The 22,838-nt window shown below is 39.2% G+C and overlaps 1 protein-coding gene across 1 annotated transcript in view; it reads right to left on the bottom strand.

Annotated features, from left to right (window-relative positions):
• pdss2 (prenyl (decaprenyl) diphosphate synthase, subunit 2) overlaps window positions 1-17,739 on the bottom strand; it is a 36,278-nt gene extending 18,539 nt beyond the window's left edge. The window contains exons 1-2 of the mRNA XM_041971320.1: window positions 17,263-17,739; window positions 6,393-6,527 (exon numbers count right to left, since the gene is read on the bottom strand). Of these exons, the coding sequence (XP_041827254.1) occupies window positions 6,393-6,527; window positions 17,263-17,510 (383 nt within the window). The 5' untranslated portion in view covers window positions 17,511-17,739. The remainder of the gene's footprint in view (window positions 1-6,392; window positions 6,528-17,262) is intronic.
• Window positions 17,740-22,838: the final 5,099 nt, after the last annotated feature.

Below are 22,838 nucleotides of genomic sequence, written 5' to 3'. Positions count from 1 at the left end.
CGGAAAAGTTATAAACAGTTTATTTACTCGCTATCCATCGAAGGGTTCAAATGCTATCATTGACCAGTGTTTGTATATTCACAACAACTGCAATCGGTCCAAAAACAAATAAATCATCACTTTATAGATTTATTTCTATATATATATATATATATTTTACGCAGGTATGTTGTTTTGATACTCCTTTGTTAATATTTTATACCTGTTGCTTTTATTTGTCTCACTAACATTTTTAACTCCAACGTTTTCCTTGTGGGGATTCAATTCAATTCAATTCAAACTTTATTTGTATAGCCCTTTTCATACATTGTCATGCAATACAAAGTGCTTTACAGTGTAAAAACATATATTAAAAATCTAAGAGTAGAATAATGCAAATGCTATCTACTTTACATTTGAAATCACACACATTCACACACACACACACACACACACCCAAGCGCGCAACACACAGCACAAACAGATGATGCCACTCTTCTTTTCATAGAATTAAAAGTATTCCTTCTAGTTCCTGTCTCTTTAACTGAAACGGTTTAAGAACAAAGTTTGAGAGAGAGATCTAAAAGACAAGATAAAAGACGATTGGCTTGTGAGGAAGCAGTACCTTGGGGACCCATCCACACCATGAGCGCCCCGCCAGCAACCACAGAGGCCATCGCCACAGGAGCCGCCAAGATCGGGTCAGGCGAGGGCCCCCACCACAGCCACAGGACTGCAATGCAGGGCCCGTCAGCCATCCCGTCCAGGTCGACCCCCGCAACGACAACCCTGCAGGCCGGAGAGACAGCCCACTATGTGGAAGATCCCCATGAGGGAACACCGGAGCTACAGGATAAAAGATAAAAAAGATAAAAGCTGAAAATAAAACACAGTATAAGATACTTAAAAGAGCATAAATAAATCAACGTAATAAGAACAATAAAAGAAAATTAATATATATTAAAAAGTCAATTTAAGACCAAGATACAAATGAGTGATAAAAATAAACAAAATAGATAAATAAATTAATTAAAATAACTGAATAAATAAACTAATGATATTGTTAGTCAAATAACTAAATGATTAAGAAGTTCAATTAAAAGCTAAGCTAAAAAGATGTGTCTTGAGCCTCTTTTTAAAAGCATCTACAGTCTCTGCAGACCCGAGGCCCCCTGGCAGGCCGTTCCACAGGCGAGGGCCACAATATTGGAACGTGGCCTCGCCATGTGTTTTGGTCCTCGCCTTAGGAATGACCAAAAGGCCGGTACCAGAGGACCTCAGGGTCCGCGAGGGTTTGTAGTCTAAAAGCAGGTCAGATAAATAAGAAGGCCCAAGACCATTAAGACATTTATAAACAAGTAAAAGAACCTTAAAATCAATCCTGAAACGCACGGGGAGCCAATGCAGCGATTTTAAAACTGGTGTAATGTGTTCCCACCCCCTGGTCCTCGTCAGAACTCGTGCCGCTGAGTTCTGGAGTAACTGTAAGCTAGAAGTACTCTTTTTGGGAAGACCAGAGAGCAGGGCATTACAGTAATCTAATTTACTAAAAATAAAAGCATGCATCAGCACCTCCGTGCTAGCAAGAGAGAGAAACGGGCGGACTCTGGCGATGTTTTTAAGATGATAAAAGCCTGTCTTTGTGACATTTCTAATGTGTGGAATAAAGTTCAGCTCAGAGTCGAAAAGAACACCCAGATTTCTCACACACTGAGAAAGTTTAAAGTCTTGTAGTTTGCATGAGATGCTCCCTCTCTTGTCTTCAGGACCGATAATTAAAACCTCAGTCTTGTCCTGGTTGAGCTGTAAGAAGTTCTCTGCCATCCATGACTTTATATCTAAAATACAGTTTAAAAGGGTGTTAACTGGTTCTAGGTCATCAGGAGACACAGCGATGTAAAGCTGCGTATCATCAGCATAGCTGTGAAAAGCAACGCCATGTCTCCTGATCACGTCCCCAAGTGGCAACATGTACAGGTTAAAAAGTATTGGGCCTAAAATTGATCCTTGGGGAACCCCACACTGCATTTGTGCATTTGTCCTTCATGCTAGGGGTTATGCCTGCTCGGTCTGCAGGGTTGTTGTCGCGGTGATCGCCCGTCGTCTGGGTGGCTGTGCGGGTCCTGCAGTGCAACCCTAAGACTGTGGTGTGTACCCTGGCCTGCCATAATCTGGGTTTCCAGCAGAGGCAGCCTCTGTAGTCATGAGTGGGCTTGCTCCCAGTGTAAACACATCCCCAAGATATTGTTTTCTCACAGCAGCATCAAGCAGGATGTTTATTTCCTTATTAATATAGTTAAAGAGACAGAAGCCAGAGGTTAGAGTGCAAAATAGGCTAAGGGTGTGGTGGTGGCGAGGTGAGTGCATACATCTTGTGTGTGTGTGCATGGGTGTGCATGCATGAGTGCATTTGAGAATGATTATGACCAGGTGTGTGTTTTTAAAATTGTTAGGTTTATACTTGGGTGTTAGAAGAATGTGCCAAAAATTGTTTTTATGTAAAATTTGATTGGATTTATAAACTGAATTTCAGGGTACACCAGTAAAATCCCCCTTTCATGAAATCTAATTAAACTCAATATGAAAAAAAAAACCTGAAAACATTTAGTGTTGTAAAGAGGACGAGTGCGTCATATGCAGGGCTGCATGTTGAGATTGGAAAACCATCTTGTGAGAAATGGTCATCCGTTATCTTCTGGATATATGGAGCAGGGAAGAAATGGAGATAGGAAAAAAAATAAAATGATCTTGCAGAGAGAAGTTTCATTAAGCTGGAAAAGGATTAACCCAGATAGCATCTATCTACGTTTTAGGCTTGATTACTGACACAAATTCTCAACCTCTGCTCAGATTTCTGCATTTTTGGACAAAGTGAATGTATTTTCAGAGACTTTAAAAATGACCCTTATAAAATGTTCTGCAGCGTATGTATTATCTGTTAATCAGCAAACTGGTTCTGAGCCAGCTTTTGAAATTTTATTTTTCATTTTGATATTTGGTGTAGAAATGGAGTATGACACAGTTAGAGGCACAAAGCTAAATGAGGGGGTTTCTCTTTTGTCTATGCGACAGATTTGTGGCAGACCAATTTTACCTCTCAGCCATTTTATTTTTTCCATTTTGAGATGATCTCCACTGGCTGATTATTTCACACAAGTGGCCATATTTAATTAACAAGATTGCACAAGCAGTTGCACTGGAAGCAGCTGCTATGCATAAAAGTTTCCATCACTGTTGGACAGACAGTAAACCTGCTAATACATGAAAATTATACAGAGATGTCACAAAATGTTATGCAAACACAATAGAGTTAAATGATCATTTAGGTTCAGCAAATCTGCGTCTCATTTTATTTAAAGTTGCAGAGTTGCATCAGCTATTGAAAACATTACCAGAGAAAAGCTTTAATCAATCAACAGTTGCTGTAGGCAAAATAAAATAATTGGTCAAGAGTTGCTAAACACCTTTATATCCTCTTATGATCAGCTTCTAATCAATGTGGTTAAAGGAAGGAACAGATTATTTATCATCTGGTTACTTTTTATGGCCATCCTGACATAATGGAGAAAAATAAAGAACCAGCCTCCATCACTTGAACTCTGGTACGTACACAATCCAAAGCTGTGCCTCCAAATCTAGCAGTCCTGATCAGCAGCAGTGAAGCTTGGGGAGGGAAAAAAGGGGACAAGGGGCCGGTGTATAAATAGCTGTGGTTTTCAGTTGCATAGCAACCGATGCCATCTTGCCGAGGTGTAACGCCCCTTACCACGCCCCTTGTCCTGACTGTTCTGTTCCATTTTTCTCCCTCTGCAGTCTGCCTCGCTATCAAACACAGCCTTGCAGATTTGAATGTGTCCCTACGCCTGATTTAAAAAGGTGAGCTGTCCATCAGCACGATGTGTTCACCGGCATGGCTTTCATTTGACACAAGAAAGTAAAAGGAGTGGCGTGGAGTTCAACTATCTGTAAGAATGTCTGTCTGTCTGTCTGTCTGTCTGTCTATCTATCATTTATAGTGGTGTGTTCGTGAATCATCAGTGTCAGGCAGCAGAGTGGGAAATGTTTTACAAATGCTGCCTGTCAGAAGGGAGGAGACCATCCCCCGGAGGTTTCAATCACCCCCCCCCCAAACCCGCCCCACCCCAACTCCCTCCATCCTTCCATCTCGCCATCAGCAGAGGTGCTAATGAGCCCAGGAGAGGTGGGGGCAGAGACAGAGAGGGAGCAAAATAGTGCAAATGAGGTGATCAAGTCATGCTGAGTGTGTGAGTGTGTGTGTGTGTGTGTTTGGACAATCTTTATGACTGAGAGAATGCTGCATGTTGGATGTCACGGTGATGTTCATGCCAGGTTGTAGCAGGATGCGGGTGTGTAGTAATTTACATCGTATAGCTGCATGGCCGACCTCGCTGACTGAACAGGACTGATGCCTGGTTTATTCAGATTAGTTCTAATATGAGGATGTTTCTACATAGACAATAAGCTGGTGCCAGCTCACAATAAGAAAGGAGCCTTTTAGGCACCCAGTATACAGCCACGCCAAACCCAGCAGTCACGTCTGGAAACAACTTGGCGCACACACGCATTCTCGTGCTACACTGCATGCTGGCAGTTGACGTGTGTGAGGAAGCCTGATAGGACCTCGCAATGTTATCTGAAGCATTTAAGAAGTAGCACATTCATATTTACATTTGAGTAAGTATAATAAATTGATGCATGCTGCAGATGTTATGGAAAATTTTATTTAGTAATTTTCTTTCATAACAAGGGTAAAGTTTTAGGTTTGTAGCTTAATTAAAGAATATTTAAACAACAAATTTAAATTGATAAGTTCTTCAAAGGCAATTAAAACACTTCCAAAAACAATTATGTTATGCAATCACTGTCCACTTCATCGGGTAGACCTGTTCGATCGCTTGTTAACACAAATATCTAATCAGCCAATCACATGGCAGCACTTGCATTTAGTCATGTAGACATGGAGAAGACGACATGCTGAAGTTCAAAATGAGCATCAAAATGAGGAAAAAAGGAGATTTAAGTGACTTTGAACGTGGCATGGTTGCCCAACTGCTGATCTACTGGGATTTTAACACACAACCATCTCCAGGGTTTACAGAGAATGGCCTGAAGAAGAGAAAATGTCCAGCGAGCAGCAGTTGTCTGGACCAAAATGTCTTGTTAATGTCTGAGGTCAGAGGAAAATGGGCAGACTGGTAGGAAATGGCAGAAAGTCAACAGGAAGTCAAATAACCACTGATTCCAAACAAAGATGCAGAATAGCATTTCTGAACACACACCACATGGCATGCTTTAATCACCACAGTCTACCTGAGTGTTGTTGCTGACCATGCCCATCCCTTTATGACCACAGTGTAGCATCCTCTGATGGCTGCTTCCAGCAGGATACTGCGCCATGTTACAAAGCTCAGATCATCTCCAACTGGTTTCAGCTTTCAGATCTCAGTCCAGTAGCTTTGGGGTGTGGTGGAACGGGAGATTCTCATCATGGATGCAGCTGACAAATCTGCAGCAACTGTGTGACACTATCATGTCCATATGGAGCAAAATCTCTGAGGAATGTTTCCAACATCTTGCTCAATCTATAACACTAAGAATTAAGGATGTTCTGAAAAAAGGGGGTCAAACCCAGTAAGAGAAAGATGTAGAAGAGCCATAAATATGCCTTGTTGTGGCGCGATGTGAGTGTACTAATTTGTATCATGTAATGACAAGAAGCTAATTAGTGTCCTTCTTGGAAAGTTTTTAAAATATTTTTTTTCCTTTATTTTAAATTAAATAAAAAAATATAAATAAAAATTAAAAGGCTTTTCATCTAATAACCATGGCTACATTGCCCCAGTATTCTATCATATCCACGAGATGATGTAGTGCTTCACTTACAGGAACTGATATGGACAATACCCACAAGATAGAATTACTTGACACAAGGATCTTATTTCTCCATTTATCCCTCAGCAGCCATGTAACAGAGAGAAAATTGCCCATTTATGGCTCTGCACTACAATGCCACAGATGTTCACTGCCCACTGTTTTCTCCCAACCAGCACATACATAAACAATGAAATGTGCAGAAGCCAGATAGACTGGCTGCCAGTGTGGTTACAGACACAAACTGGGGATTTGAATTAGCAGCTTGGTTGGAATTTATTTAACTGCAGAAACTGCTGGACGCACATCATTACCAAGATAACGCACTGCAACAATGATTAAAGCTGGAAAACACCCGCTTGCTTCTTCTTGCAAAGGAAGAAGATTCATTAGAGAGTCCTGCTGTTGTTAACTCAAGCACCATCCAGCGCTGCAGAGTTAAACAAGCGTACGGGAACTGTGGCTGATGTTGAGAAATGTGAGGCAGCGTAATGAACAATTGTTGGGGTCAGGTGACTTACCTGGGGTAGATGCCGCTGACCATGTCCTGAGTGAGAAGGTCACAGGCTGCGTGGCTGGGCCCTGCAGCTTTAGACAGTAGAAGGACGATTAATCCTCTCATCTGAAGGTTGTTCTTGCTGTCATAGACGAACCCTCTGCAAAGAAATAGCAACTTTACATTAAACTTCAAACTAATATCCAAACTGGGGAAAGTGCTTTTCATGGAGGGTCATCATAAGCGATAAGGCTGGATGAGACGCTGGGTGCATCCCTGAACAGGGTTTTGATATGACAAAGCATGTTTAACCCCTAAACACTTGACTCGAGAAATAATTAGCTATATATATATATATATATATATATATATTACTCTTACGTTTTATGTAAATGTTAAAGAAAATTCTAATCATTTGCACATAGTTACAGTTTATTACCATAAAGTGGTGCAACAGGTCTAAAAAACTATATATAACACGATACATTAGGTGTTAAAGGTTTAATTATTAAAATAAAGATCTTCCTAATCCAGGGGTAAGCAACTGATCCCTCAAGAGCCACAGTCCTGCAGGTTTCAGATGTTTTTTTGCTTTAACGCACCTGATTCAAATTAAATAGATCCAACAAATTTATGAATTGGGTGTCTTGCGATAAGGGAAACATCTAAGGTTTGCAGGAATGCAGCTCCAGGGGACCAGAACTGCCTATCCCTGTCCCTAAGCAGTTCTATCATCATCAACTATGAAGTCAACCAGGTTTTCTAACTCTGGATATGTAAAGGAAATGATTTATATGGAACATTTCATTTAATATAAACGCAATGTTCTTTACATGAAAACAACAAGAACTATAAATACACCAGCATACACATGTACATATTCATTGACGTACATTTACACATACACAAGCACACACACACGAATGCAAAAATTCACATAAAAACCAATATATGTGGTACATATCAACAAACATAGACACAACAGTATTAAGAGAAAGCCTGTGATAATGATAAAATTTTAAGTTTGGATTTAAATATGGACACATAGAAATGGGAGGACCAATCACAATAGTACATTCCTGGCAGGTGGAGAGCAACACAACTGCAGCGAAACAAGCAAAGTACAGGTTCTCTGATTGTGCAAATTAACAAACTAGTTAATTTCACTGCCATGTCCTTAAAGTAGAATTATGTAACTTAATTATATGTGTTTCTGACTAATTCTGAGTGCATACTGTGACTTATTATGTACATTCCTGGATCTCTCGCCCTGCAGCATCCTGAGGCTGATTAACTATACTTTATAACTTTTGCTTATAGCCGAGTTTCATTTTGCACACCGCATCACACACCAGCAACTGGGTATCAACACACTGGCAGACAGAGACAGAGATTGAGTTAGCTCTCGTTAGAGGCTCTTCATAGGGAAAATCTGCCAAAACTCAGTGATGCTTCTTTAAAGCACAAGTAAATCTTACCATTTGCAATTGTGTATTTTATTAAATGAGGTTATTCAGTTTTATTAACATGTTTAATTATTAGAATGTAGAAAGGAAAAAGGAAAAAGAAAGAGATAATTCAAAGCATGAGATAGTTATAACGCTGAGACAGTTTACAAGGACTTTGAAACTTAGAAAATGTACAGTGCATGCGACAAAAAAGTATAATATTAATATAATTCCTCGGTTTTGCTGCAGACTGTTCTTTTTTTTTTCTTTTTCTTTTGGGTTTCAAGTGGGGGTATTCCCACCCCCCCTGCTAACAACCTTGCAACACATTCACAGAAGAACACACACACACAGAGCCCAGTGGTAGCTGCTGGATGGTGGGCAGATTAAATATCTTTCTACTCTCTCTGGAGAGCAGTTAGAAAGAGCACCTCTAATCCTGTCCCTATGGGAGCTCCTTGTGCCATGAATCACGCTCTCGTTAGGAGCTCCGAGGCAGACAAGCAGTCACGCCCCCCTCCGCTCGATGCCCAGACACAGGCCTCCACACTCCAGCACAAAACCTGCACCCCCAACCTCCATCCCCCACCTTCTCTGACCCACCCCTGCACTGCAAAGAGGGGGTGGTGATGGTTGAGGAACCCGAGACACTGAAGAAGTATAGAGAAGCAAATATACAAGTGATTCACAGTGCTCTGATACAGAGAGGAAAAATACATAAAACACATCACATTTATGATACATCTGACATTATGTCTTCCACTACAGCTCATGAGAGATATTTATGGTCACTCTAAATTTCACTCAACAGGAAAATAGTTGCTAGACCAGTGCAGTGTGAGCACAGCAGCCAAAAAAACAAAAAACAAAAAAAAACCCTAACCAAAGCGCAAAAATGATGAAGCTGCTTTCCTCTTAGAGAGTCCAGGTAAACCAGTGGCCTGAAGGTGGCATATGATTAATATTTATGTCACAACGCACACTGGCGTACATCAATCAATCACGACCGCCCTCCTGCAAAGCGGTGGGGGCATGAAGAGGATGTAGAAGAAGAGAGAGAGTGAGGGCTACAGCAAAAGAGAGAGGAAGCAGGGGGAGAGAAATGGGCTGCTGTCATTTTAAAGGGTTGTGAACAGGTCACCACGCCTTCCGCTCAGCAATTGCAGTGCAGGAATTCAGGAGCAAAAGCTGCTGTACACGAGGGCTGGAATTAATGCATGCAAATGCATAACCTCACATGGTGTCATATTGATCTTTTGCATGACATTTTTTTCAAAGCAATGAATTAATGAATGAATGAACATGCCCAAAACGACTGCACGTTTCCTCAGGAGAGATTTTATGCAATGCATCCGCCTCTACTGCGCACAGCTGATGCAGTTAGATTAAAATCATGATATGTTTAGATTATCGATCAACTTTTTTTTTCCAGTTTCCAGGATTTGATTCTCTCGTTTCCAAAAAGCTTGTTTTACATCTGCTGCAAAAACCATGAAAAAATATCAGTTTTTGTCATCAGTTTTTTTTTTTATCCACAACACTGCTTACAGAGATTATACAAATCCACTTTTCTTAAAATCAAAAGCAGTGAAATTTACAGATTTAAACCCAGTCTTCCACAGTACATATGTATGTATTTTGATGTATATATGTATATTATCTTTTATTGATATTGAGCGGTAGCCTAGTGGCTACAGTGGTGAGCTTGGGTCTGGAGAACCTGTGTTAAATTTCCTGGTGCACAAACCAAGGGGAACCAATGTGGGCTCTTGAGCAAGGCACTTAACTCCTCCCCGTGTGCCAAAACATGGCATCCTACTGCTTTTTATTGTGTCTAAAGATGGGTTAAATGCAATGCTGAATTTCCAAATAGGGATTAATACAGTAAAAACTATTATTATTATATGGATGGTGCATGTGTTTTGCTAGATGTTTGGCTGTGGGTGTAAAGTTAGCAAAAAAAGTACAAGAAAATTGTGTCTGGTTGATTATTTCTCTCCTTTAATAGTACCAGTTGGTATTTTATTATGTACTGTAATGTTGGAAAGCCTGATTAGCCACCTTTACAACCAGGGATAACTTGTTAGGATCATACATTTGTGGTACAAGCAACACAGCTCATTCCACAAATTCCATAAACATATGGGAAGTGTTTCCCCCAAAATGTGTCAAATTCTTCTGCAATATTTTCTTGATTGTATTCACTCTTGTTCTGATATTCAAATGCTGCCAAGTGTTAGTCACACATGCATGACTGGCACCTAATTGATAGACAGAGATATAGAGAATGAAACTCTGGAGCCAGTGTTGATCATATATCACAAGAATCTGGGATTTATCTCCATCCTCCAGGATGACAACGTTCTCCCCCACAGAGCCAAGAGATGGCCTCCAGGCTTTGGGAGAGGAGACAATGGAATAGCTTGTTGTGAGTCCAGACTTCAACCCAAGTGAACACTTGTGGGATCAGCTTGATCGTGCTATACATGCCAGAATGACCAACAAAACCACACTGGTTGATCTTCAACAACTCCTGGTTGAGGAATGGGATGCCATCCCACTGCTAAATGCGACCAGGCTGGTGACCAGCATGAGGAGGGGCCAAGCTTTTGTGGATGTGAACGATTCCTCCACACAACTGAGGCCCTTGATGGTATAAAATTAATAAAGTGTAAAAGGAGAGTGCTATCATCCAATTCATCAAAAACTTCAAAACAGAAAGCAGGTTATGTTAACCCTAAGTTGGGGGAAACTCTGGGTTCTCTGTTCCAGAAAACATAGTAAGTCTTACCCCAAGTCTGTTACCATGGACACTGGGTCCATGAAGTAAACTTCCTAGCTGGCAGGTTCACCATAAAGAAACCCTGAGTTTCTACCAGTTTCTACCTGGAGCAGCTGTCAGACATGAGTCGTCTGTACCAACTTGATTCCAGAGGTTTACAGGCTGAATTTATACACAGTGATTTACTTAGGGGGAAGATTTATCAGAACTCGAACAGACACGAGCCATTTCCTGATCACTGTCTCACCAAATTGTAGTTGTGCAGTCAGTCGGATACGTTTTAAAATTTCATTTCTAAATGGGGCCTTTCTTTATAACGTCAACAACACAGCATTTTAAAAAGTGAACAGTATGTGGCACAGACCCGTCGTTATGGGCGGGCCATAGAGGGCCCGGCCCCCCTTAGTTAGTGCTTGTGCCCGCCCCCTGCTGGAGGCCCTGGCCAGATCTCTAAAAACAATCTCTAATTTTTTACTATCATTATTATAATTTTAACCACTAATGTTGCAATCTTCATCACTAAGACATTTAAAATATAAACAAACAAGTGTAGTTTTCTCTTATGGGAGCTATTACTGCTGCACGTAGACTATTAGCTACATGACGTAGCCTACGTCAACGTTGCCGTGCAAGTTACCGCGCAATGTGATGTGTGAGAGAGGAAGAGATTTCTTGTGCTTTATTCGAAAATATGGATATACGTAAGTGGTTTAAAAAGCCACCATCGACCTCGGTCCCCGCCTCTGCAAAATCAGACAAGATGCCTGATGTCATTGCCGGAGAAGAACAACAATCTGAGCCGGAGTCTGTAGCTAGCAGATCCTCGGAGGCCGACCCGGGCAGCAGCAGCAACAAAGTGGAGCCTACCCCCAGCAGCAGGTCAAATGCATCCCATGCAGGGCCTCAAATGCCAGTCGGATGTGTGGCTGTGTCTGACCTCGGCATAGACAAACCTAAACAGGTTATTTTGAAAACTAATATTTTACTTTAAAATATGAAGACTGGTGTGGGTTTTTGCTGGATGTGCTGTTGGCTATTTTTAACTTGCATCAGTGCTGCGCAGATAAAGGATTATGTATAGTAATAATTTTGCCCCCCCCATGCATTTGATATGCCCCACTCAAGACAAAGGTCTGGCGACGGGTCTGATGTGGCACCATGAGGAAAGTCCTCACACATGTCTGAAACTCCATAAATGTGTGACGGAAGAGACCTGATATCAGCCTCTTTGGATCTCAGCAGCTCTTCTCACTATCCTCTTCCTCCTTCTATGATAGACGAGATTAGACTATTTTTTTTTCTTTTTCTTCTTTTCAGCAGTAACCATGGTGAATCCAGTTATCGGGGCTCCACTGATGATGTCTTTTTATTGTGGTTCCCAACTCTGGGTAAAGATTGAACCAACCCACAACAGCTGTTCTGGAACCAAAAACTTAGATTTGCTTAGCTCTGAGTAAGTTAACCCAGGAGTTTCTTCCTAGACTCAGAGTTAGGTGAACCTCCTGTCTGGAACGGGTCCCTGAAAATCACTTAAATTCATCAATATCCACTTCATTTATGAACAATAAAAAAGAAAACAAAACAAAACTAGACTTCATATAAAAATGAAAAAAAGAGGGAGTTCTTGTCCAAGTCAAACTCTCAAGGACTTTCCTTAAAGCAAGAAAAGTTTCTTCTCTTGGGCAGCAGTAACTCCACACTTTGGGGCAAAGTTAGCTGAGCAGCAGTTTTTGAGAATGAAAGGAAAGGAAAAACCGAAACCCAACTCCACGAGGGTCTGCCTGTCTGCTATTGTGGATATTTTTATCTGCAGCGCGTCTAAGGCCGAGACACAGTGGGAAATACGAACCAGCCAACCCGAGCTGACAGTGAGGAGTCAGACTGTCAAGAGGTCTGCTGCACCCCTCCCCTTGCCACCCCCGCCCCCTGCTGCTACAACACCCAAATGGATTGTCATATCAGATTTAGGCGTATAGGTTATTACACCCTTGGGCTACTGTTTCCATCATACACGTCCGCATGGCGGGATTGAGTTTGAGGACTCTGTCTTCCAGTTCTTTTTCCTTTCTGCTTCAAGTTTGTCGCAACTTTTAATAAAACACAAGAAAACTTAGGCTGCTCCTTTGATGTAGGAAAATGCATAGAAGATGTGATCACATCTATTGGATCTACAGTTATGGAACAGGTTTGGACATCCTGTTTTGCCTTTTTGGTCATTTTCCCAAAATATCCCTCAGTGAAAGTCAAGCAAAGACCAACCAAGACTAATAGAGCCAACAGAGCCTATAAAATAAAGCTTGAGATTTTCCAAATAGCCCAAATTGAATGCAAACACCTAGGGATGCACGATATATCGGCATTAATATCGGTATCGGCCGATGTTAGACATTTTTTAACATATCGGTATCGGTCCGATAAGCAAAACTGGGACGATATTAACAGCTGATATATTCATTTTCGTATAATTGCTGTTTGTGTTCGTGTGTCGGGAGGTGTGGCCATGCAGCCATGTTTGAACATGTGACAACGATGCACCACCACGTTGTGGGATGTAACTGAAGCAAGAAGCAATTTCAGATGTGTGGCAATTTTTCACGGTGTAAAAAGCAGGTACTTGAAAAGCAGTATACAACATCTGCTAAGTCGAAGTAATTCGAGGAGGATGCCATGCCAACTCATTCAGCAACACAAATTTAATATGTCATCCGAAAAACTGCTATCCAGAACCTCACAAACAATGGTGGGAAGCTAACGCCCCAAATGTTTGCCTTATTTCCACTTTGTACAGAATTTGATCATCTTAAACCTTTTGAAACAAAATATATATATCGACACTGGTAAATATCGGTTATCAGCCATAACAACAATATTAATATCGGATATCGGTATCGGCCAAAATTTTAATATCGGTCCATCCCTACAAACATCCTCTCAGCTATTACCTAAATTTCTTTTTATGTCAGCTTTAGGCTAGCGATCTCTCATTGGTAAAATACACATGGTCAAATTCAGTACTGAATATTTCTGACTATATAATTATAAATAAAACACACATCCTAACTGATCAACAGTTATTGCATTCTGAAAGGAACTACACATCTCTGCACAACCATGTAGGAAAGTTCCACATTGCCAGTTTGTGTGACTGCCTTTGAATCTTCTTCCTCCTAGTTTTTATTGCAGATTCCCTCTGCAGCAGCGAACATGACTCCTGAAATCTTTTAATCATGATCAGGAGGGGTGGCAAGTATGAGTGGAAATGACTGCAACATTCACTCCAGATTGCTTAACGTGGTTTTCCACCCAGCTTCCTGATAAAATGCATTAAAATAGCCACAAGCATTTACTGCAAACGAACAAAGAAGAGGTGCTGTTTTAATCTCTTTTCTGCTGACCTGTATGTTGCTTTCCATGCACTCCTCATTTATACATCCCAAAACATGTGCTGATATCAACAAAGAGACCTCATTCACCATTCTCAGAGATGTTCTGTAAAGGAAACAGCAATTTCCACATGCACGGTTTGCAACATGCCTGGTCCTCTTGGAGGAAAAATGCTCCTTGCAGCCCCTTCCTCCTATTTCATGCTGTGAAAGCAAATCTCCAGCAGAAAAACCTCCTGCTGTAAATTCCATGTGTGAACATCAATGATGGAAAAGACCTGGACCACATGTACACACATTTTTCTGCATGTTTACATGTGAAGATGGTTTAATTTGGTTCACCTAACAAGTAGGTTCAGACCACAGTGGAAACACAATCAAACATGGACTAAAATGATAAGAGTTTTACAGCTAGACTGATGCATTTGTTAACAGTTTATCGTAACTTTTCTGGGTGTTTTTTCCTACTTCTGCCAAGGCGGAGGTTATGAAATCAGCAGCGCTGGTTTGTCTGTCTGTCTGTTAGTAACATAACTCAAAAAGTTATGGGCGGATTTTCATGAAAATTTGAGGAAACCTCAGAAATCGAATAAAGAGCAAATGATTAGATTTTGGGGGTTGTCCGGATTATCCCCCGGATCCAGGCATTTTTAAAAGGATTCTTTATTATGGGGGAGATATGGATCATTTTGCCATTAGAGCTTAAAAAAAAAAAAAAGAAAAAATACGAAAAGAAAATTGCAATGGCTTGGCAGAGGTCTGTACTCTCTGAGTGCTGATGGTTTTTATGTAGGGTCGTAACTTTTAATGTAGTATCATAACTTAACTTTTCCTCACAAAGAGTGGTCAGATGTTTTACAGTAGTGTGACCAATGCAAAGTATTACACTGGCACATCCGATGGAGAATTTGTTAACTTATGTCACTATTAAAAGAGGTGGGACGCTCAACTGTTCATTATAATCCAGACTAAACATGGAGAAGCAGCATTTAGCTGTTATGCTGCAAACAAGTGGAACAAACTAGTGGAGATTAAACTTTCCCCAAATGTAGACATTTTTAAATCCAGGTTAAAAACATTTCTTTTCTCATGCACCTATGCATGAAATCTGCATGGTAACTTTTTTTTTAACTTATCTTGCTTTTAATCATTTTAATGTAATTTATTATTTTATTGTGATTATGTCTTGATGCCTTTTACTATTATAAATATCTGTAATGTCTTTGTTTAAGGAAAAGCACTTTGAATTGTCCTGTACATGAAATGTGCCATACAAATAAACTGCCTTGCCTTGCCTATAAATGTACAGAATATGAAGAAAAAGAGTAATTTACTGACAGAGGATCTGAAATGCATAAAAGCAACACTTCTATTGGCCTTTTAGGATTTACTAAAAAAGAAAAAAAGAGGGAATATATATCATTACTAACTATTAAGTTGTTAAAATATTCATATTGAATAGAAACACAGATGAATTACTGAAAATGACAACCACCAATAATAAGAATAAAATATGCATCATGGCCCAAACAGTCCACTTGTTTGTCAACCACAAACACATGAACACATGCTCATCCAACTGCAGCTGGTTGAACATAAAATGGGCACCTTGAGAGAAATAAAAAAGAGTTGGACATGTGAAATGGAGTAAAAATATAACATTTCTTTTGGTCTCATACGGCTGTTTTTACGGACAAAAATAAACCCTTCTTAAAATTCTCCAAACTGACTGTAGCCAGCCAAAAAAAAAAAAAAAATCACTCTCAGGTGACAATGTAAAATTAATTACAGGCCTGTGATTGGGCCGCAGTTAGTTAGTAACTGGTTGTTTCTTTTGCTATAGCAAACTATTTTGGCAAATAATGATTGAAAGCTCTTTAAAATGCACAGTTTCTGTAACAAACCCCATTTATCCACATTTCTTAACCTGTTTAATCAATCAGATGCAACCTGAACACTCATCAAAACTTAAAGACTGAGGCATAAATATTTGTATGAAGATCAAATGAGCATGTAGTATTTTGATAGCAACTGCTTGAGTGAGAGAAAACAAAGAAATAACTATTGATTGCCATGAACTGTTTAGCCTGATGGAGACAGAGATGAAAGAAGATACTATGAATGGATCTGCAGGTGAGGCAAAGTGTAACTGTACTAGACCTGCTCAACATAGACAAATATAAACAAGCAATGAAAGCAGCAAAACAACATGCTGGACTTTTTTTTAATATAGTCTTTACATTAAACTTTGATTAATTCATCTGTAACTTGAAGGCAATCACCAAAGACTCATCATATGTAAAATTATTTCCACTAACGCATTGAAAAATGCCTGAAACTGCAAGGGTTGGGGTGGGAGATGTGGGGTGATCAGGGAGCAGAGAGTGGGCGGTTCGGGATACACAGGCAGAAATGATTGAAAGACAGCAGCTCAGCAGCCACTAGCAAGATGAAAAGCAAGATTCACTAAGCACCTACGCATCAGAGCGGTATTTAAGGTGGAAGACTTTACCTCTCCAGAATTAACTCAGCTACACAAGAACAAGGTGGTCCTGGACCGTATCAGTCTAAACCGTTAGTGCTGTTGCGCTGGCCTGTCAACCTGGTTTTCTATGCTGCAAGGTGAGAACCCGCCTATTTGCATCTGGAGGGAGGAGGCTTTGAGGTTTTTAAAAAATTTTCATGACATAGAGAAGCACCAGTACGGCTCACGTATGGCTCTACGTCAGTAGTTTTTATCACAATTAAGTAATATTGTGTTGTTTACAACTCAAAACACGCATTTTAGGGTGCACTACATCTTTAATGTAATAACCTGTATATTTATTAGTGTCATTACTGACAGAAAACTCAACTTCACTCATATGACTGCCAATTTCATTATAAATAAAATAAAATAATACATAATAACATGAAGTAAGTAAATCCACAGTAAACATTTAATGGTAAATTAGAATAATTTTTAAAAAAGCATGTTTTATTCAGTCAACTTTTATGCTATAAGTGTCACATTTATTTACGGGAAATATTTTTTAATCCATACATCTGTGTATTTAATTTACTGATTTAATTTATAAAATATACTCAACTCGTTTAAACTAAAATAATTGTTTAATATATCCTAAAAAATTGTATTCTATACACGCCGTGTTTTCTGGTAAAACACAATATTCTAACTATAGAATATAGAGTTAATCTCAAATAAGATGCTGATAATTAAATTTATTTTTGGAACAGAAACTCAGAGAGAATCAGCATATTTGCAGCATTTCTTTCTTTTACCTCGCAGTATTGAGTAATGGATGTTGAGTCCCGACCAGCTTCCTGACGTGCATGGCCACATTACTGAGTTCATCACTGAGGAGGCACCGCAGGCTCATGAAGGAGGTAGGATACCCGACGATCTTCTCCGCATCAGAGACTACTTTACTCCAGTTTGAGGATCCGGAGCTGGAGAACAGACTCAGCGTCCTCTGTCCTCGGATGGACAGAGCCAAACAAGACAGTCGCGACCAAGTCAATGAAAACATTTGCTCTTGAACTGTATGTGTCCCTTCTTTCCAGCAGTTACAACAGAAGCACTGGCACCATGTTTTAACTTAGAAACCACATTGAACCACTAACGTCGTGACGTGGTCATAATATGATAAAACATTTTTTAACAAAAACATAAAAAGTTTCATAATACAAAAGAAATTAACATTACGACACTGAATGAAAGGCATAAATGTTTCACAACACACTACCCTCCACCGGGCGCCGCCATCTTTAAAAACGTAACGTATTACATCATGAAACGTAATCACGGCTACAACGTCACCCCGTGAGCACTTCCGGTAGAAGGTTCTTTATATTTTTATTTATCTATTTTATAACGCTACTTCTATATTATTGTTTATTTTTCTTTTTTTTCGTTCGTTGTTTGTGTATGCTTTAGCATACAAAAGAAAAAAAAATCAATTATATGAAATGTTTGCATCCCAAGAGCTTTACTGGCCAGGATATTCACATCATAACTGAGATAATGTCACACATAAATATTATTGTTTCACACCTGTTGCTGCTGTCACCACTACTGAGCCTCCGCTGTCCTAGAATGAAGGTTGACTGAATAATTGCCAACATTTCCACTGTGTGAAGTGTCCTACTGTGAAAATGCTCATCATTGTGTTTATGTAGAAAAATCACTGCATTATTTATGCACGAATACACTATCAGTCCAAAAAATAACTCACTGCCTAATATTAACTTAGTAAATGAGTAAAATTCCCTGATTAGAAAAGTGCTGACGTGACTCTATCGTTACTTTTTTTGTAGGCACACTCAGTTATTTTTGGGTCTGATCTGCAAAGTTGACCATTTAAAGAGACTGCAGACCTGTGTTTTCTATGGTATTTTAATGAGACACTGGTGTAGCTAAATAAATTAAAACCGTGTCTTTTCCAGTTTAACATGAGGATATAACACAACGACTCACAAAATTGGATTTCATGGTACTGCAGCCATAAAAAGAACCTGCCAGGTTCACTGTACTTACATAAGAGAGTGAGAGAGAGAGAGTGTGTGTGTGTGTGTGTGAGAGAGAGAGAGAGAGAAAGAGAGAGAGAGAGAGAGAAAGAGAGAAAACAAAACAAAACAAAAAAAAACAAACAAAAAAAAAACAGTTTCACAACACATGCAAATTGACTTAAAGCTGCACCCAGGAAGTTGTCAGGTTTCTCTAATATTCTGCACAGAAGATACTAATTTTACCTTTCTGCTTTCCTGTTTCACTAGGCAAATTATCTATCAAAATATCTACAAATTTATACATAAATTTACTCATTGTTTGGATGAACTTGGTTTAACGTACGTTTTTGCAAAAACTATTTTGTATATTTCTAAACACAAGATAAATCAATAAATTATAAAACACTGTCAACAACAACAACAAAAATCTATGGAATATTCAGAAAACAGTCAACACAGTGCAGATATTTCAACAAGAAACTATTCAGATAAAAAACTGATTAAAATTACATCATCACAAGACTTCTTCAGTTAAATATATGCATTAAGAAAGTTCCAAGAGATAAGATGCAATAACATAAACACATACATGTGTATTTTGGACATTTTCTCTTCGCTAGTTTGTTGCCTTCTTCTCACCTAGTAACAGCTGGGATAGGCTCCTGCCCACCCATGGTCCTGCACTGAAATAAGCACTGGAATATAGATAATGGATGGATTGACAAATGTCACTACAGTCTGGTCAGTTTAAATAGTATTTTTATTTTATGACCATTTGTGGTGCTTTATCTTCTTAAAGGTGCAGCATGTAACTAAATCAAAGGTCGATGACAAAAAAAGAATTAATATCTAAATAAAAACAGATTTTTTTGTGCATCTAATCACTTTACTCTTATGTTTTTCTTCTCTTAATTTGCCATGGGTCCACATACATGGGAGCTGTCATATTTATACCACCATTTTTACCGCGGTATCTGTATGGGCAAACAACTCTGTGTGAAGTGAGAACCCTCTACTCTGCTAGAGCAACATTTGGGATAAGTAACCATTTAAAAAGGCACATAAAAGAAGACTATATATGTAAATAATTTTAAAGTAATTACCTCTAGTGATGCCATTGCTGCAACCGAGGACATTGGATCCATTTGCAGGTGAACACATGTTTATATCTGGAAGAATTTTGGCCACTGACGGCCACTGTCCATTCACAATGGAAGGGTGGCTATAGATCAGGAGAAAGAGTACTCAACTACTAGCCGTCAGTGGATCAATCCCAGGCTTCCCCAGACTACATACCAAAGTGTCTTTGGGCATGACACCAAACCCCACGTTGCCTCCTGATGTGTCTATCAGGGTGTAAATGTGAGTGATAGGAGAAGCATGTGGTATATAACAAGTACTGTATGAGGGTGATATGTAGTGTAAATGCTCTTTGAGTGGCCAACATATGCCTGGAAAAGCACTATACAAGTACAGACCATTTACCATTCACAACAGTGCATGATGTTTGAAGTCATTTCTATGCCCGTCTTAACCACTGGATGTCAGTAATTCTTATACACAGTACCTTTAAAACAACTATAAGCTGCTAACCTAGAAATTAACCATAATTGGTAAAAAAGAACAAAACACTAATCAAATAGGGCACATATAAAGATTACTTTTTAAATGTTATATATATTTTTTTTAAAAAGTGGCAAGAGTGAAGATTTTTAGATTTAGTGCAAAGTTTTCTTAATTTCTTCCATTCTTTGATCGTATTACATCAGAGCCATTTGGCTACTGGCCACTACTTTTGTCAAATAATTTGGAAATATATGAACATTAGCACATTTCTGTTAAGTACAATTGGCAAAAATTTAAACAAAAACATGTATTGAAAGATTTTTATGGCAATGTTTGCTCACATTTGGATAAAATCTGTGCCAGGCCTGTCCTTTTATTTTTAATTTCTCCTATATTTAACCAAATAAAAACCTCCAAGAAGGCAGCACAACCACAAGTTTATAATATACCACATGACAGACAGACATCAGTTATCAAACACAACTTAAACAAGTCCTCACTCTTCATGTGTTTCTAATCTGACGAAACCATCCATTAAAAACTAAAATTAAATGTATTTTAATAACAGGTGAAGGGGGAGCTTAAAAGTATCAATTTAAACCAAACTGTTGAAGTTATGAAAAGTGAACCTCCTCATGTTTCCATTCATGTAACTCAATCTTTGTGACAAAATAACAGCTCAACAGTATGATAGTATAATGCCCTCACAGTGAAAATGGTTTAACAGGGCTTTTATTGAATCCTCCTTCGTTCATGTTCCTGAAAGGGAGAGAAAGTCTGTCAAGGACAGCTTCCTCAGCCTGGAAGTGCATCCTCCTCTATGAGAAAATGTACAAAACAAACGCAGAGTTTGTACATTTATTTTCATGACCTGGAAAATCTAAACCTCGTCCTGATTCATTCATTCTTGTCACAATCCAGTAACTGGGGAAAAGCAGCACATAATGTGCTTTTGGGTTTATTGTAGTTTTATAACCTCAAGGGCTTAAAGAATAACCAAAACTTCCAATTAACCTTTCGCCACATATTTTAGTGTAGTTTGTCCTCTTTATTTTTTCCAGTTTGTTATTAATGTATGTAGTCTGCCGCTGTTTGCATAATTGCACAGTTTACCACCAGAATGAAGCATCAGACTTAAATTACTGTAAACCAAGCCGCTGTAGCTGGAGGAACAGATTAAAGAGGGGATCTTATGATGCAGGTACTGGGCTGCCGCTTTGCGAGGCATGGTAAGAGCAGAGCAAGTCATCTCACCCTGACCCTGCATCACGGTTCATAGCGCCTGTTCCTGCTGATTTTCCGCCTCAAATGGGTGTCACTTTGCCATGAGCAGCCTCACCCGACACACTGAGATGCTTTCCTCATTGTAATTCAGAGAGCTGCATGTGCCTCGCAGTTGAAACAGGTGAATTTATGCACAGAGCAAATGTATTTATCAAACAATGTCTGGTTCTGTTTCTCATGACAATAATATTGCCAGAGAAGCATCATGTGCAAATGTGCTGCATTCACAGACAAATAGCAGTCTTTAGGTTGGACATATCAGGACATGGTAGAAAACTCATCTCCTTATCAGGTCTTAAAATGATGTGAATACAACCTCAGATGAACTGTATCATTATTCATCGGGAAAAAATCTGAGCCAAAATGCAGAAGCAGTGAGTAAAAAAACTAAGTCTGATCTTGCCATTTCTAAACGAATGAAAAGGGTACGAAACAGCAGTATGAAGCTCTGCAGCAATCAGTTGTGTGTTAGCACAATGCCAAGGAGGAAAGACATTAGTAATAAAGATGCAACTACTAAAGATGCTGCCCATCAATCTGGGAAGGCTTATATAAGGTATGATGGAGCAAGGATAAATTGAAAACCTGCAGGACTGCGGTGATCATAGAACCAAATTGAGAGCTGCCTTGAGAGCGTTGGAGATTTGGGCTTGTTTTGCAGTCACAGGACCTGGACATCTTGCAATCATTTAGTTGACCATGAACTCTTTCGCAAAATGAGACCATCTGTTCAACAGCTAAACCTTGGCTGAAACTGGCTCATAAAACAGAAAAAAAAACAAAGTTCAAACCTGATTGAAATGATGTTGTGGGACGTGAGAGCTGTGCATAAACAAATGTTGCAAACCACAATGGACTAACATTATCAAGAAGATATGACTTAGTTTTTTTGTTAAATAAATAATGAAACAATGTAAGATGTGTAGTAGTTGATTTGAGGTTCACTTCTGCAAGATCTGGAAAAGACCAGATAATCTGAATCTAGGATTTCTTTTGTACTTTAAGGGGATTATAAACAGTCATATTGCATATGTGAGCATGTGCATATTGCATGTTTCCCACTGGAATATAAAGATAATCAATCACTTGGTATCACCTGCTATGATTTATTTCTTGTAGAATAATGGAAAACACTTGTGGGAAGCATTATTGATCATATTCTTGGGGGAAAAAAACCTACTGTATAGATCAGCTGCAGAAATGATTTGCTTTAAAGCTGTTTCTTACATGTATATGGGGTCACATTCCCTCTCAGCCTCTTGGGATCTCTATTAGGTCAATCTTCTTGCTGTTGCCTCCTTTTAGTTTCAAAGTGACTCGTCAAATCAATGTTTACATGCTTAATTAGCGCACGTTGTGGGCTTGTATGTGCTGGACATGTTGAGAAAATAACATGAGTAGCTTGTAAAAGACTAGTTTATTCTTCCAACTTCAGCTGACCTGTGAGGCGTCTTTAATATGTGCATTACAGCTCCTCTGATTGTCATCTTTTGTTGTAT

The sequence above is a fragment of the Melanotaenia boesemani genome, chromosome 20 (genome assembly GCF_017639745.1).
Source record: "Melanotaenia boesemani isolate fMelBoe1 chromosome 20, fMelBoe1.pri, whole genome shotgun sequence".
Lineage (NCBI taxonomy): Eukaryota > Metazoa > Chordata > Actinopteri > Atheriniformes > Melanotaeniidae > Melanotaenia > Melanotaenia boesemani.
The sequence above is the reverse complement of the archived record's forward strand: the minus strand, read 5'-3'. Positions and strand labels throughout refer to the sequence as shown.